The sequence below is a fragment of the Rhopilema esculentum genome, chromosome 7 (genome assembly GCF_057945365.1).
Source record: "Rhopilema esculentum isolate cy_ngs chromosome 7, ASM5794536v1, whole genome shotgun sequence".
Classification (NCBI taxonomy): domain Eukaryota; kingdom Metazoa; phylum Cnidaria; class Scyphozoa; order Rhizostomeae; family Rhizostomatidae; genus Rhopilema; species Rhopilema esculentum.
The window spans coordinates 1714211-1731934 of NC_142821.1; the positions used below are offsets into that span (position 1 = coordinate 1714211).

General features: G+C 36.1%; 1 protein-coding gene across 2 annotated transcripts; it reads left to right on the forward strand.

Annotated features, from left to right (window-relative positions):
* The first annotated feature begins 3826 nt into the window (after window positions 1-3826).
* On the forward strand, window positions 3827-16270 carry LOC135683991 (uncharacterized). Of its 2 annotated transcripts, none has more exons than XM_065199428.2 (13): window positions 3827-3942; window positions 4717-4741; window positions 5757-5881; window positions 7386-7875; window positions 10746-10786; window positions 12080-12118; window positions 12386-12489; window positions 12973-13035; window positions 13635-13839; window positions 14436-14498; window positions 14655-14682; window positions 15096-15184; window positions 15703-16270. In XM_065199428.2, the coding sequence occupies exons 1-13, from the start codon at window positions 3930-3932 to the stop codon at window positions 15819-15821; spliced, it is 1404 nt and encodes a 467-aa protein (XP_065055500.2). In that variant the 5' UTR covers window positions 3827-3929; the 3' UTR covers window positions 15822-16270. The 2 variants fall into 2 exon arrangements, with proteins under 2 accessions (XP_065055500.2, XP_065055499.2); XM_065199427.2 differs by having other exon boundaries at window positions 3835-3957.
* Window positions 16271-17724: the final 1454 nt, after the last annotated feature.

Here is a 17724-nt window from a genome sequence, read left to right on the forward strand (position 1 = left end):
CAGTGTGTCTGTCTAATTCTTATCTGGATTTGTAGAGCCAAACAGAACTAAAAAAATTGGAATTAAAAGTGGTCAAGACGATTTGTGTTAATTTTAGCATTTTGTGCCAACCTGTAACTGTTACAACCTGTAACTGCATAAATTGCATCAGCACAAATTACAACTTTTGGAACTAACTATGCTTTTCTCCAGACTGGCTGGACAAAGAAAAAAATTAATGAAGGACATAAGTTTGTCTTCAAAAAATCAGCCCACAGGGAGATTTATTTATTTCGCAAAGAGTTTAAGGCAGACCCTTGTCATTTTCATTGGTCTTTTATGAGTTATATTCTGTTGCCCAGTGAAATTGAGCACTGTTTTGTCTGGTAGTCCAATACTATCATTTAGGGATACCAATGTTTAGGCACAGAATAGGAAATAGGCAGAAGGGTAACTCTCGTCGGTTCCTTTGTTGTTTTTGAAGCCCGAGTCAACAATAGAATTCCTTAATTTCCCTTCAACCTTGATTTCATTAGACAAACTTAGCCATGACTATCATTCATTAATCAGATATAAACGAATTATGATACATAATTGAATTTGTTCACTGTCATGGGGCATTTCGTCTTAAATAAAGTTCTATGTAAATGTCTACTATCATTTTTTTTAAATTTCCCCGACAGATTCATGCTAAGCCTCGTATAAATTAACGCATGCGCTAGTTTTTTAAGGCTTCAACTGACAGGCAGGAGTTCCCCTTCTGCCTAATTCCTATTCTGTGGTTCAGGGGTACCATTGTTCAACAATACAATTGTTTAGGGAAAAAAGGTTTAGGGATACCATTGTTTAGGGATACCAATGTTTAGGGATACCAACGTTTAGGGACACTATTGTTCAGGGATACCATTGTTTAGGGATACCATTGTTTAGGGATACCATTGTTTAGGGACACTATTGTTCAGGGATACCATTATTCAGGGATACCATTGTTTAGGGATAGCAATACCGTTTTTTGGTAGACCAATGCTTTTGTTTTTGTAGATTAATAAACAGTGTGCATTCAAGATTGCATAAAATCAACTCTTCTAATGTAAAACAATTGGGCATATATAAGCAAGGGTGGACATGCATTGGTGGCCACAGTGAGCCTCGCAAAGTGCTATTAATTGTTTTGAGAGAAGCTGATTCAATTGTAAGATATTCCAAATGAAATTTGCGCTCTGACATTAGAGACATGCTTATGCAAATGTTGAGTAGCAATGAAAAGCAAAAGTTTAACAAGTTCACAAATGATAAAAATGTTGTTTGATTATATTTGATGAATATTTCTCTCATCCTTTGAACTTAAAATGATGAAGTCGTGCACAAAATAAAGGTAATCTTCTCCAAGACTACAAGGCGGTTCAAAACGGGGGGCAGGGAGCAATTACACTCATAAATTGGATTTTTATACTGCTTCGTAATCTGCATGTTTTATCTATGAGCCCCTTAGTTTTATCGATGACCATGACAACAAACCCTCAGATTTTGGGATAGTTGAAGGGTCATGGTAGCCAACCTTTGATAGAAGATGGTACCTGATAATGATAAATCTGCATGCAAGCAGTAACTTTTGGGAATCACCCTTTTTTTATTTCCAAGCACAATGCGAATACACAACCTCAACATGCACAAACTTCAAAAATTGAATTGAATATTTTGATTTTAAATATACTGAAATCGTCTCCTAACATACAAAGGCCATTTAGCAAAAACATTTTAGCCACATATTTTTGCAATGAACTGCAAAAGCAGATATTTTTACTAACAAAAATAGTGTATACTTTTTAATGCAAAGGTTTTCAGGCCAAGATGGCCTCTAACGAAACTACCGTTTGACCTGCAATAAATTTGATATTAGTTACCTATATAATTTGGATTACGAACTAACAGCACACATCAGTGATAAAAGACAAAATTTGATCTAAGGAAAAATATTGCATGCATTAAATAGAACTTCATTTTGAGAGGACATTAGGACATTAAATGATTCAATACATTTTTCGATGGCATTGGGAAATATCCATCCACTTATGTTTTTTAAGCTAAAGTGAAAAACTTTGAAACAAAAAATCGATATAAACCACAAGATAGCTATCTGCCTCTCTTTAGGTAAATATTAATTTTAGGTAAAATAAGGAGTAACAGAATAAGGTTCTTTCAGTAAAAAATGTTTCAAAGAATGCCTTTTTCAGCGAATAGAAAATGGAGGCATTTTGAAGCATCACTTTAGAAAGTTTCCCTCCTTTCTGTAATTCTGTGGCAGTCATGGTTTGATTGTCCCGATGTACATATCTATCGGGTTGACAGGTCCTTTTTTGCTCCGTTCACTGAAATTTAGTTAATGAAAGACTACAGTCTCACAAGGGAAATCTTGCGCTGTACATCAATTATTTCAAGTTTAAATATTCCCTTCTTGTTTTAATGACTGCATGATAATCAGCAGCACAGCACAGCCAAGGCGGTAACAGGGTAGGCGAAACGTATTTGAAAGTGGAGGCGCCAAAATATCAAAGTCTTGAAAGGGCTTAGGAAAGGCCGCGACTGGTTAGCGGCAAGAAAAATTTTAGAATTATGGTGTCTTAGGGATGGCCAGAAACTGTATCTAAAATTAATTTTGACTGAAGGTGACGCATAGTCGCGTCTATTGTGATGTTGACTTCAAATAGAAAAGTTTTGCAAAGTTTTACAATAATCACTATCATATAGCTCGAAATGAAACCTTTTTTAGATTTTAAGTACCCGAAATAAGATGGGGGAGAAAAATAAATGAAACACGGAATAATAAAAAACATTAATGTTGAAATATCAACAGAAGAACTATCAACTAAAAATAAAAAGTCAAGCGATTTTAACCGTAAAAAGTACAGTTAAGATATAACTTTGTAACATTTGATCTTAACTTTTACGGAAATGAAGTGCTTTAACAAAAATTTGAAAAACCTTCAAACTGGGCTTGTCAAAGTGAGTTTAAATAGGATTTATAATTGCGTCGATATTCTTTTGTTTCTTAGTAGGAATGGATTATTCAAACGATCAACTCTAAAGTTTTCTTGATGATACTTTAAAGAACAAATCATATCCTCAAAAAAGTTCTTTCCAGCTGTTTCTTTTCCTTCAACAGCTGATTTCTCTCTTTTTGTAGTGTTTCTGAGAAAGTTTTTGTTAACAAATAGACCTTGTGTGCCAAGTTTAGGCAATGGAAAAAACGAAACTCCGTCAATTTGTGCTGGCTCTAAGCTATTCTGGACTAGGTTTCTCGATCTATTTGCTCAGCCAAGCTGTTACTAGTTGTAAATCTTAAACAATGACTGATTTCTTCGATCTAGTTCCCATATTCAATTCTATGTATGTTTTTTATGGTAAAGACATAGCAACCAAGGAAAAGCTAAGGACACATTTAAGAGAATACTAGGCAAAGTTTCTTATAGAACAATTCTACATTTATTTCCACTTTTGCCTTGAATTTTTCTTTAGCTCTGCAGAAAAGTGGGGGGGGGGCATGGCCCCCGACCTTCCCGGTTTCGCCGGCCCTGGGTAAATTGGGAGGACAAAGGTGAATGAAGTGTGCCTAGTTGGGAGTCTGCTGAAAAACTTTGCCACCCCACTGCTTGTAAAAATGAACTATATACATTGCAATTAATTTTTTGACAAAACATAACAAAATAATGTAGCGTAGACTAGCCGCCTGTTCCAGATCGCTGTAAAATTCTGTTTATTCTGTCTTAAAAAATTTTCACTTATTATCCAGTGAGACGAGAAAATGGTATTGAAAAAACATCGCTAGGGAGGAGCGTTGATTTACATTGCATTCTGGGATGCTCATACGGGTCTTCGCCTTTCACGCGTGCGGGAAGGAGAAAACAGGACGATAATTCTGCAGGAGCTTATCGTCGCCTGGAAACACAGCAATGGCAGCATCTGGTAATCAAGATCCTTGTTAGTATTTAATTGATAATGCTACCTTTTTATGTTCCCTTTGATCAGAAAATACTTTCCTAGCGATTTACCACCATTTCGAGAATGTACTACAGATATCTCACACAATCTGTTAGGCCAATTTTGTCCCACCAATCATGCTGAAAATATGTTCTTTCGCTTTACATTGCAAAGATGCTTGATAGCACAACTACAGGAGAGAAATCAACTATTACAGCAAAATCTGATATATCATGAAACCGTGATACGCTATAAAAAATTCCCGTTTTTGAAATGTCAAGCTAACCTACTGCTGTGTCTCTAAGAGAATTAGGTGTGTTTCTTTCTTTCTGGCAATAGACAGAAGCTTCATATTCAAATTTGATTTCGTCAAAAAATGACAAGTGCCCGTATTTGTGAATGATTTGTATACTTAATCTTGAACTGGAAAAAAGGAAAACTCCATTTCATAACAGATATAAAACGAAATAGTGGATGTAGAAGACTAATCCGATATAAGTCTTCAGGGTTTATTCCTCTTAGACCATGTTACGTCTATTGACAAAGTTCATTGATTTATTGGGTAGTGGTGAAAGGCATAAATATAAAACCAATACAGAGCCCACTTTCAAGTTTGAGATGTTCTTTTCCCACTTTGTCATAGATTATACAACTTCTAATTTAGATATATATATATATAAATATTTAAAATCATGATAATATCAATTTCTGAGTTAATGTATCGACAATATTGTTCAAATTTGTTATTTCTCTTTCTAGATGGTTCATATTCACAATATCCAGGGTATGTAAAGTGAGATTATTTTTCAAATCAAGCTTTTCTGTGTGACAAATATTTGTTTTTATGTCAAGATATGTTACTAACTTGCCTATTTAACTTTTGACACTATATGCAAAACACAGATAAATTATGAACTTGTTTACATTAAGCATGAAAGCAATTCAGACATTTAATCTAAAATGATAATTTCCAAAGTCCAAATCATCTAATACATAGATTTTCTAAATTTCAAGAAACTTTTACACAGATTGAATTCTTCATAAAACATTTAAATTATGCAACATTTTGTTGTTAAACTTTTCTCCACCTGTCTTTCTTCTAAGTAAAGCATTTATATTTAGAAAGCTGCTTGCTTGAACAGAAGACCCATTTGAACGATTTTATTCTTATTCAATTATTTTTAGGGACAAATCATATATACTGTAAAAACTCTATTAAGCCCCCTTCTCTATTAAGCCCCCTCTCTATCAAATCCCCCCTAATCAATCAAATACTTAAAATAAGCCCCCTCTCTATTAAGCCCCCCTCTTTAGCCTTTGATGTCAAACAAGGAAACCTGTGCATTTAGTGGGTCTCTTGACTGATGTGATGATGATAAGATCATGTGTATTAAATACTGCCCATGTAAAAACTTACTTGTGCACCTAAGTAGTCAGTCAAAATTTGTTTAGAAGATGTCCCAGGGTTATCAATTAATCCTGGTGATTCTGATGATGATGAGGACCTTTTAATTGATTAATTAGACTTTCAAAACTGCTAGCAAAGTTTTCTGAGAATTTTTATGACATTTTTACAACAAAAATTATAGACAGGGGCATTTTAAATTTTTAATAAGCCCTCTCACTCAAATAAGCACCCCCTCTAGGACTGAAAAAATAAGTTTCTTGAGTTTCATGCTTGGTGCAATCATCAGACAACAGTTGATCCCTGCCTATACGACATAAAACACTTTATGACAGAGCAGTTACAGTAATTTTCATTTTTGTATATATTTGATAAATGTTTCTTCTTTGTTTAGTTATCCTGGATATTCAGGTTCGGCCAGCTACACTCAAGCAGGCCAGGCAGCAGCAGCAGGCCAAGCTTATACCCAAACAGCATCACAGGCACCCTCATATGCTGGTTATCAGCAACCACAGCAAAGTAAGTGATGTCACAGAAATTTCTTACAACATTGGCATGGTTTGTGTTGCATGGTTTGCGTTGGGTTAGTCCATTAAATGTATATTATAATGTGTCCAGCTAAAGCAAGTGACTATGCGGGGGTTTTCAGAAACATGTGATTTTTCATGTCATTGCCCATCCATTATGGTCGTTCTGTTAATCTACCCTGCTGCAAGGTTAACTTTTTATGTGAGTAGTTTAGCATTGCAAGAATACTAACCAATTGCAAGCCGTTATTTTGATTAGTGGCTTGGCAAGTTGGGTATATGCAGTCCTTCTATATGGACACATTACCTTTAATCTGTTATCAAGCAAGCTTACCATACCACAAGAAAATAACTTAATGCAACAAAAATCTGACATGCAGCCATAACTTAAATTGAAGTGTTTACTGAATTGGTCTTTTACTTCTTTACCATGTGGTATTATTGAATATAATTGTTAAACTAGTTGGTTGTTTTTCATTTATTTGATCAGAACCATTATTACATCACAGTATGCTGTGCCCGGCCTATTCTTATTTAACAATATGATGTGATGGCAAAGTTTTAGTTAATCTGAAAACAGTTATTTTCAGTTGCGGCTCACAGAAAAACTTTATTTTGGTGGGGCTGATGACGTAAAATTCAAAATTTAAATATAAATATGTTGTAAATATATAATTGTCATATTATGTGAAAGACGAATTCTTCAAATTGAAAACCTGCATACTTTATGCTGTAGGAAGACTTCCAATGCCTGCCAAAAGTACTTGGAACACCCACCAATTTACGCTGCATTTGATATCTTTCATTCCTTTCATGAAAAAAATTTGCTACTTCCGCCCCCTTCCCCCTCAAACAATGTTGATGATTTAGAGAAATATCATAAAAGAAGCGCAAAAGAAAGTGCTTGCTAAAATCCTAATCCGTTTGATAGTAAACCAACATTGTTCCGTGGGGGAGAGGGGGATGATTGGTTTTGACCTTGGAAATTGATGTCAGTGTTCCAAGACTTTTGGCAGGCATTGTCTGTGAGATAGAGAAATCTCTTTGGTATAGAAGGCCTAACCATTCTAATTTTGTGTTGCTTTTGAAAATTGACAAAACAGATTCTGATTCAGATTGAACTTAGCATGCTTTACTTCAAAATTTTACAGCTTAAAATACAAGTCATTGATTAAACACCACTGTTGTATATTCCTCTCAAGACCAACATGACCTATTGCAGCAACATAAACTTCAGCTACTGTTGAATTGAATTGATTGGGGCAAGTTGGCAGGTCTGGTGTGGGGAGCTACAGAATTAGTAAACAATGCTAATACTAATGGACGTTTATTTTACAAGTAAATGAATCTAAAACTTATTCTTTGAAATCATTGGTGGGGCTGAACCCCACTAGCCCCAATGTACAAGCCCCACTGTTTACTTTACAAATTGATATGTTTTTTAAAGTAAGCAAAGGATTACGATGAGGATTTAAAAATTTTTGAAACAATCATAGGTGGATACCAACAACAAGGATATCAGCAACCACAGCAGGGTTATCAGCAAACACAACCGCAAGCTCCAGGATACCAACAGCCCACTCCAGGCTATCAGCAGTCACAGCCAGGCTATCAAAAGTCTGGTTCATCTTATCCACAGCAATACCAGGGACAGGGACAAGGACAGGGACAATTCCAAGACTCAAGTCAGTCCTCATACCCACCATACCAACAGTCTGGCCAGCAAGCCTCATCAGGATCTTCATATCAATCCAGTGGTGGCTATCAGCCGGGTCAGTCTTCCAGACCCCAGTCAGGCTACAGTGCACCACAAAATGGTAGTGGACAGTATGCCTCTGGTGGTGGAAGCAGGGGAGGTTCTTATGGTCAAGGATATGATGGCGGTAGAGGAGGTGGATACGGTCAAGAAGGTGGAGATAGATGGAGCAATCGTGGATCTGACAGAAGTGAACGAGGTGGCCAGGATGACAGAGGAAGCTCAAGAGGGTTAGTGTTATCTTTTAACTAAGACATGGAAGGCTGAGTGTACCAAAACCAGGCTTATATGGTTTTTCATTTAAAGCTACATATGAAACAAATTTTTTGAAAAGTTTCTTAAAGGCTCAAGTGATGCGAAATTCCTGTATAATTTGGTCTGTTTTCTATAATTGGACAAGGCACACCTCAATACTAATATGAGTCAGTTACTGCAAATCAGCCCTTTGAATATGGAGCTTATAAAACTTTTGATGCAAAGGGTTATGGATCCCACATACATGCCTACTTGTTTGTAAGCAGTGTACGGTTCCCCCCAATGATCTTGAGGTGATCACGGCAGACCGCCTGGTAGTAAATGCTGTGATCAATCCTATTGAACGCTTGCCAGCTTTTTACTTAATGGATAGGATTTAATTTTACTACCAGGCCTGGCCATAAGACATTTAGCAATGGAGCAGTAAAAAGCTCTACTATGAACCTCCAGGTGAGCTATTTGTCGATAAATAAGAATAGAAACAAAGGAAAAACTTATTTCAAGGAGTGCTATTTTATTTTTCGATTAGTTTAGGAAAGCAATTTGTAGCCTCTCTAGCATTTAAGGGGGCCTGGAAGAGAGCAAGAGCTATGGCTCTCCTCAAATGACCAGGCCTGTACTACGGATGTCTTGTATTAAAACGTAATACTGGGTCAATTGATAAGGTTAAGGTTAAATTCTGCCAATGAAACATTGCACCTGCCAACCATTGCATATTTTCCATTACAAAATTAACTCCATATAATGTAAGCTAAGGGATTTTGTTATCACAAAATGTTTCCTGGAGGTTTTTTTCTAAACCAAATTGTGTATAAAAAGCTGAGAGCCCTATGTAGTTGGTCCATCAAAACACATCAATCTATCCACGCATCAATATATCTAAAAATGGAACTTTAGTAGCTGAAATTCCATGTCAAGAATGTGCTTTTTTCTGGTACAAGTGTTCCAATTTCTGGAGCTTGCAACTGACAGATTTTGTTCCGGAAAGGCACACAAAACTGACAGGCTTAGTGAATCCTCTGAACTAATAGACTCTTGCTGAGGGCTATACATTTTGGGCTTGATTTTGAAACTGATGGGGTTGAGAAAAAAGTAGCAAGGAGTGCTAGCATTCATTTAAAGCAGTAATTCAGACATAGTCATGTATATATATGCATGGGGTTACATGTAAATCCTCTTCAGGCCTACACATTGTCAGTATATGTAATTTTAAGTCATTGATGTTTTTACGCAAAGTAGTGCACTATTGTGGATTTATTTATGACATTTGGCCAAAGGCAGAAGCTTCATCTTGAAAAATAAGGAACAGGTAAAGAAGGTAAATTTGAATCCAAGTTCCCAAAGGATCAAGGATCTAAAGTCATTATCATGAAAAATACTTTTCAGGTAGGGAAATTAGGAATAGCCTTGTGATTGATTTTTGTCTAAGTTTCAGTAAACATTTCAGAAAAAAGCTATCTTGCCAACCAGAAATAAAGCAAAATTGGAGTCTATCACATGATAATGCATTTTCTCCTTTGGGAATAAGGAAGTCAATTTCTTTTGCAAACCTTTTTGTGTCAGCATCATACCACATTCTGAAGGCAATACCAGCCTTTCATGCTGTACCGACACAACTCGGTCGTGAGAGGTATTATCTTTAAGGAAAACAAGAATAAAGGCAGATGTTCACCAATGCTGTATTGTGGTGAAAAACAAGGTTGCATTGAGTTATCAAAAATTGCGTGTATCAACATTCAGTGATTGGGAACCATAATGGATGAATTTTCAAAATGGTTTACATTGTTTGTTACAACTTAACATCATAAAACCAGTTTATTTCAGACTATCGCAATTTATTGACTGGAATTTGAAAATCAGGACTAGGCACTGGGGGACGAAACAAAAATTTATAGCCACGCCCTTTTTGTTGTCAGAAAACGCCCTTTTACCAACAGGGAACGCCAATTTTACCTATATGAAGCGCTGGTGACTAGCTTTTGGTTGCGTAATGGCAGTTTCACAGAAATCACAGAATTACATCACCAAGAATATGTTGCCAAAATAGTACCGCTTCCCAAAATTTTCCTCATCAAAAATTTAGGGGAAATACAAAATTGATCCTGACTAGCCCTAGTCCCCGTGGTGCCGCTAATGACTATATGGTAGGATGGTATCGATACACCCCCTGAGTAAATTAAATAGCTTTTGTTCATTTGCGTGGCAGGTGATAGATTGCTTTCCACTTTTCCAAAAGGACTTTTCCAAAGCATTACATAATTTTATAAGCTTTCCAAAATTGGTAGCTGTCCTGAGTGGGAATAAACTGAACTGCATCTCACACGAATCGATTAAATACCACACTTTCCTGCTTGCAAATTATCCGTACCTTATTTCAAGTAAGTTAAAAGTGCCTTAAGACTTAAATATATACTTTCATAGTATAGTGAAAGTAAGTATTTATACCAGATTATGCAACATCTGATTGATGGGTTTTTACGCCCTTCACATCCTTTCTACTTATGCTAATTGCTAAACGATGTTTGAATTTTAGAGAAACGGAGTTGAACCAAACACCAAGATATTTGTTGCTATTTTTCTGGTGTTTCTTTGTTGCTTATCCAGGTGGCAAGTGTTTTATTTGTGGTGAAAACTGATCTTTATCAGCGAATACACTCTTACTTGAATATTAGTGTGTCTTTATAAGCACACAGATTCATCAATGTTGGTAGATGAGCCTGCCAGTCTAACAATGGCAGCTGGGTCTAAATGCAGAATAGGTATTGACTGCAATATCGATGACATTGAATGTAGATAGAAAGAAAAGGATTAGATGTTAATTCATTGTTCACCATCAAATTCACAGAGGTTATGCTGGAAGAGGTGGTCAAAGAGGTGGTTACGGTGGTAAGTGAAACTGGGTTGGTACAAAACCACCTACTTACCATGTTTTAACTGTGTTTTGTCCTCCCAAACTTAAAGGGTTAACATTACTATGTAGATATAACGGGTGTTATACCCACAGTGTTTTTGGGCTGTGTCTTTATGTTTAAAGGTGTGCCAGTTGATTGTCACCTATATGGTGCTGGTAAAAAGTTTTAAATAAAACGGTTACAGCGTGTCACAAGTTCAGCAAACATTTGATAAAGTTTCTATAATAAGCAGCATTTCAGAGTATGACCATTGCTACGGTGACAATTTAGTCCGTGACAATTTGTAGAAAATGGTATTAAAAAGGTGGTTTGAGAATGCTTTGCAAGAGCAAAATATCATGGTATGCCTTATTTATGTAAGGCCTTTTCTATCTAAGGCCTGGCTTGGTCTTATTTGTCTGCAAGTAATGAAAACCCTTCAAGAACTACGATTACCCCTTATTTTGTGTTTTGATTACGTACAACTTTACATCTTCCTTCAAACTGACATCTTTTTTCGACATCTTCCTTCAAATCGCACAAACTATCCTCGGTTTTAGTATAAAAAGGTTTCTCTTAGAATTTTAAGTAAGGAAAACGAAATTTGTTTATTGATTTGCTTCTGATGCTTTGTGCCGTCATTTTGATGTATATGATCCTGTTGTGTGAATGCTACCAGAAAGATCTTGAATTTGTGTATTTGTTTTTTAACATATTCAGCCCTTGGCAAATGTTTAGTTGCCTTTAAATTATAGTCTTTGAAATGCACATAAATGCACATTGCAGTAACGTTTTCACCACCAAAGGATTAATACTGTATTAAAATATATCACCACAGAGAATAAGTTCTGGTATTCGCTGGTGATTGGATAAATAATAATTAATGGTGAATATACATTAAAAACTTGTTCAAGCGTTGAAAACATTTCGTTTATTGCTTGAAAGCAAAGTACTGGCTCGTTAGGTATTTCTCTTGCTTTCGTTTGCTAAAAAGGTGTTGGCCATATCGCTTACTTTCTGTGCTTTCAAGCGATGTTTTGGCAAGCCGGAAATTTTAATAGCTGAAGAACACAGATTCTGCTATTGATTTTTACACTAGGGGGATCTCAATTACCAAGGTTCTGGGCGCTTATGTACAGGCTATTGTTTTTGGCTTTAAGTTTTTTTAAATTAATATTCAAGCTATATTTTGTTTGAAGTCAGCTTTTGTGACACTATTCCCATGACTGCCTGGCTGTATCGAAGAAAACTGTTGACTTGATTTTGACATCATTATTTTCCTTTAAAGGTTCTACTGGTGGAAGAGATGCTCCCCCGCAGAGATCAGGTTTGTTTATTTCATCGTTTGATGTTTATACTTAATTACAAATTTATTTATTTCACTTCTTTATCACAATGCAGAAATGTTTGTTACCATTTTACGGCTTGCATTTTAATGGGCAGTGTGGGGTTATTTTTTGTACAAAATGCACCCACTTATTTACTGAAACTTTTAAATGTTGGCCTTATAGTGAGTTTTTTTGCTTTATTGATCTCTTTGGTATGATTCACGGCAAATTGATAAGTACCTGAATAAGATTTTTAACCATTTCAGGCAACATGCAGGTTAAGGAGGATACAATATTTGTCGCTGGTCTCCCACCATCTGCTACTGCTTCACAGATTGGTGATTTCTTTGGTCAGATTGGAATAATCAAGGTGAATTGTATTTCAAATTATGTTCTCACTTTCATGCAAGTGTATTCTTTTCTTCTTAATCAAACAATATTAAAAATTGGCTTTAATTGGGATATTCAGTCAGTTCTTGCAAGGATGTTGTTTCCTTAACGTTTTTGTCAACATCCTCCATATTTCGAATCTTCTTTGTGTATTTGAAATCATGAAATTTACTGTTTTACCAGTTTGTCGTATAGCGCTTGATGCCATGAAGGCAGAGCTGTAAATGATTTGGTGTTTAGAACAGGACGGTTCCAAATTTTTATTGAACGTGAAACTCAGAATGTATATAACTATTTTACGCACCAAATTTTGTTAATTTGCAATCCAAACACTTAAAGAATAATACTCAGTTAGACTTAAACTATTCAATGTTTTTCCTTAAGGTCAAGGTTACATAATTGAGCATACAATGTTAAGGGAAGTTTGTGTTCCTGATCAAAACTATTATTTGTTAATTTTTAGCGTGATAAGAGAACAGGGGATCCCAAAATTTACATCTACAAGACTCCAGAGGGAGAAGGCAAGGTGAGAAGTCCCACTTTCATTAACATATGTATTATTTCTTTGGTCCTTGCACAAAGATGCAGTAGAAAAGTATGCTCCAAACAGATTTTCTGAAAGATAACTTTTGACCACTTTTGCTGATATGACACCAATCACAAACAAATTCTTGTCGCAAACAAAACCGTATCACAAAGTTTAAAGCGGTAACTTGGTACGTTACTTAAGGGCGAAAAGTTGAAAACGTTACTTAAAGGTTTAAAACCATAGCAGTACCAATTTTCGCTAAACTGACCCTAAACATTAGATTTCTTCCAAATGTTCATTTAAGCTTTCTGTGTCAGCTGAACAATGGTTCACGTTCAATTTTGATTGACCAAACTTTGGGAAGCATTTAATGTCTTTTCTAGATACTGGTAATTTTTACTGTTTTTAATAATAGGGAAAATGCTCCGAAGACCAATCACATGTTGTTTTGATTTAAAAATTCAATTTTATTTGTTTTCTCATGTTGTAAAGTGATAATGCAGTAATATGCACGACGAAAAAAATGTGGAGATATCTAGCTGGAGCCATTTGGAAGAAAGTATGATTAAAATTTAACAATAATTATGTTGTTTTAGGGTGAATGCACGGTGACATATGATGACCCACCAAGCGCTAGTGCTGCCATAAATTGGTTCAATAACAAGAACTTCGATCCAGAGCACGTGATTTCAGTATCCTTAGCTGAAATCAAGGTGCCTGAAGGTGGTTGGCGCGGAAGAAGCGGAAGAGGAGGCGGAGGCGGGGGCGGAGGCGGAGGGTTCGACAGATCAGGGCCAAAGGGTATGTTTACTTTATAAGTATTCATTGTTCTGGGGAATTTGTACTTGAATCACCCTTTTTTTATTTTTGGGGACCTAACATTAAGAGGTAGCAACTCTTTGTAGCTCTTGGTACTTCGACATACTCTATGCCGTTAACTGACTTCTTGCTGCGTTCACTCTAAAGGTTTACTTAAATTCGACGGTTCAGCATTAAATAAGCCAGATTTCATAGCTTGCTCTCTCTATTAAAGATTGTTTTACCCTCATTTCGCCTGCTTAATTCTATAATCTTTTTAACCAGACTGTAAGAAATCGAAAATACTTATAGTATGTGAGAAATTGAGCGAATCCCTTCTCCCTTCCTTTCCTTTGCCACTTTTATCCATTCGCGAAACGTCTACGCTTTTCAGTAACATGAAGGTCGGCAAAGTCGCTTCTCACAGCTCAAATTGTTTCTAGCAGTGGGATGTCGATAAGGCCTGTAATTATTTTTGCTTATTTTCGTCATTATTTGCTCGAACACTTGTTGTTAATACTGCATCCACGTTGTTCTAATGTTTCACTGATTTTTCCTGAATTCAAGAGCGAGGTAAAGATTTTTTTTCTCTCTTTCAGACCGTGGACGTGGAGGACGAGGTAGCTTTGGACGTGGCGGAGGCGGCGGTGGTGGAGGCGGTGGTAAATGCTTTTTGAATAGTCATGTGATTCAAAAAAATTATAATTTTTATGGAAACTAAATGTAGAATGTCGGCCAGATTGTGAAATTTAAAAATTTCTGTTTGTGACGTGTAACTATTTGTAAATATAAAATTATGATTGTATTTTCCCTTTCAGAACGGAGTGGTGACTGGAACTGCCCTCAGTGAGTAGCACATAGTTTTTTGAAATAGTTTAGTACGAATATTTATGCCTGCAAAATTATGACTGATGTTATCCATTTTTTTCATTGATCCCTCCCTACAGACTGCAGCTGCTTAAGCGTATTTGGAATGCGAGCCGAGATTTTCTTGATTTGCCGAGTTTCTTTTCCCGAAGGACGACATGGGAGAATGTTAAAGCAAATAGTTCTTTTTGCAAAGCAGAAATATAAAAGCGACACACGCCCTCTTCCTATTGGACTGCTAGAGACCTAATTTCCATTGTACTTGGATGACAACCTTCAAATATTCTCTGAGTCTCAGTTATAAGCTCAATTTCAGTAACCTTACCCACTTTAATGTTAATGAGCGGTCTAAAAATATTTTTTTGTTTAACAGTCAGTCTTTGTTTCTTCAGATGTGGCAATTTGAATTTCGCACGAAGAGATGAATGCAATCGTTGCAAGGTGCCAAAACCAGATGATGCCGGCTCTGGCGGAGGAGGAGGTAATTATTTATCTTTTAAAGCGTGGTTTTACCATCTTGCTGTGCAGGTATCTGGTGGGGCTAGGAGGGGGCAAAGAGCTTCATCCCCCCCCTCCCGTAACGATTCTTCTATAGTTTCACCCTCCTCTATAACTGACTAGTGTAATTTTCAGACTTATTCATATAGCCAACTGATTGCCCTGCTGTTGTCGTATTATGGTGCAACTCCTTTATAAATAAAAATTATTTTCACAAGAGTCATTGCCTTTTGACTGCTCTTAAACCACAAATCCTATGAATCTATAACTAAGATATGTTTATCGAACCCTTTTTTGAAATTCCCATTTTATTTTTTTCTTCTGTATTTAATTGAATATTTCCGTTTTTTGTTATTTTAGAAACCTTGTTTGTTAATGCGTCTCGTGAATTAAGTCTACCATTGTTTAACTCCAAAACCTTTGGATCTCTGTTCCCGTGAAGCAAACTCTTTACCCTGAAATTCAATTTTCAAAAAATTTATAATAATTTATTTGATTTAGGTGGAAGAGACTACGATCGAGACGGTCGCAGTGGAGGTCGTGGTGGTCCGCCTAGAGGTGACCGTGGAGGACGAGGTCGAGGCGGGCCTTCCAGGGGAGGATCAAGAGGAGGCAGATAAACAGATTTGATCGTTACAAGGACTTGTCCTGAGCCAACACATTGATGGGACAACTGCTTTTGTTAATATTGATGCTTGATGCCAAATCAAGATTATTGCTTTGCGCTGAACGTATTTCGCAAGGCCATAGAAGCGAGCTCCTAATAAACCGAAAAGCCCTTTGTAAACTCATCAACTGTTTTCATTTCCATCCACACTTATGGTTTAAGTTGCTACCTCACAGACGTCTGTATGTCCTCGAAGATAATGGGACCACAAGATGTTAAGGCACATTAAAATATCTTCTCATGTTAAACCTCTTTTAAGTATAACTTTATCACATTTTGTTGCCATTTTTTTACATTCCAATTGGAAACGGTAGTTTCTGTGATTTTAAAGTTTGTCTTTTTCTCTGTATCGTAGCTACTATTCTGGTGAAAATGTCTTGACATTAAACATGTGCAAGTTAACATTTTTCGTTTCTCTCTTCATTCTCGAGTCTCACTACAAAGGAAATTTTCGTTTCATCGGTAATATTTAACTATTGCGCTTGATGGCTGCATCAAGAACCTGCATCACCCATGCTAAGCAAGGTAATTTTTAGGTTGGGGCTTTCTGCATCAGGCAACTAAATTCAAAATAGCTTTGAATTTCATCTTAAAAACACAAACTGAAGAACGTCAGTTTTTCAACTTGTTTTACCTCAAAATATTATACTTGAGCTACTTTCTTCAACTTCTATGATCTTTCTTGTTTTTTTGGGGGGGGGGGGGGCTGTAACGATTAACAAAGTATACTTGTTTTTTATGCTTTTGTAATTTTGAAACTGCCTCAACTCGACCAAAGGGTAACCAGATACCTTTTTAAAAGATATATTGAAAATGGGTTTGAAAAGAGCAAACATTTGAGTATCCTGTTTTTAACCACAACTTGGAATATAACTGGGTAGAGTTTTCGATCTATTTGACGTTTTATACTCTGAAGATTGTCAGAAGCAAGCTTTAGTATACTCAAAAATGTTTGCTTTTTTCAAAGCCATCTTTTATTTTTGTACCATCAAAAGATTGTTTGAATATATTGAAATTAAGAACAAGGGAATGAAAAGATGGCCTTGAAAGCTAGGGTAGCATCGAAGCTTCAGTAGGGTATATCCGATTAATTGCAAGTTTACAAACGTCAATCAAACATAATCGTCTTATGAATTATAAATTTAATAGAGATAGAAAAATCCCTATTATTTTACTTTAAAATTCAATTACTTTAAAATTATACATGGTCCATGATGTTGTCTTGTTGGAAAATCGTAGGCCTGGGCCCCCCAAATGAAAGCCTGAATTTCCGCCACTGCTAAAGGTGCCGGTAAATCTGGTTTTACGAAACTGAGAAGCTATTCCATAGACTGTCTTATTGAAAGTAAATTCATGAAACGTTGTTCTAACGAAGACAGATGATGAAATATGCCTATGAAATAAGTTTAAAATATGGCCATGAAGTAGGTTTTGTTGACTATATTTCAACATTTTTGACATGATTCACGAACTTAGGCATCTCTGTTGCCATAAACCCTTTTTCGGTATTTCAATAAGGGGAAGTCGAATTTCCCCTTTGCATTCTGTTCGTGATTCTGTTGTTCGGAATTACTGTTATTTCTCCATCGTATTACTATTATTATGGTCAATGAGAGCGCTTTGAATCATGGGAAATTCATCTGACTCTTCAATGTCTTCATCTGACTAAGCTTTGATAAATCTGTCCATCGTCAAATTACAATGAAAACTGGACTTTTTGATGGACTTTTTATCTTCTCTGTCTGAGGAAGAAGCCATCGACCAATCCAGATTGGATGCAATTTTAAGTGCTTTTAATTATTGTATAACAAAGCATTTCATAACTGACTTGTCAATTATACGCTACCTAATAATAA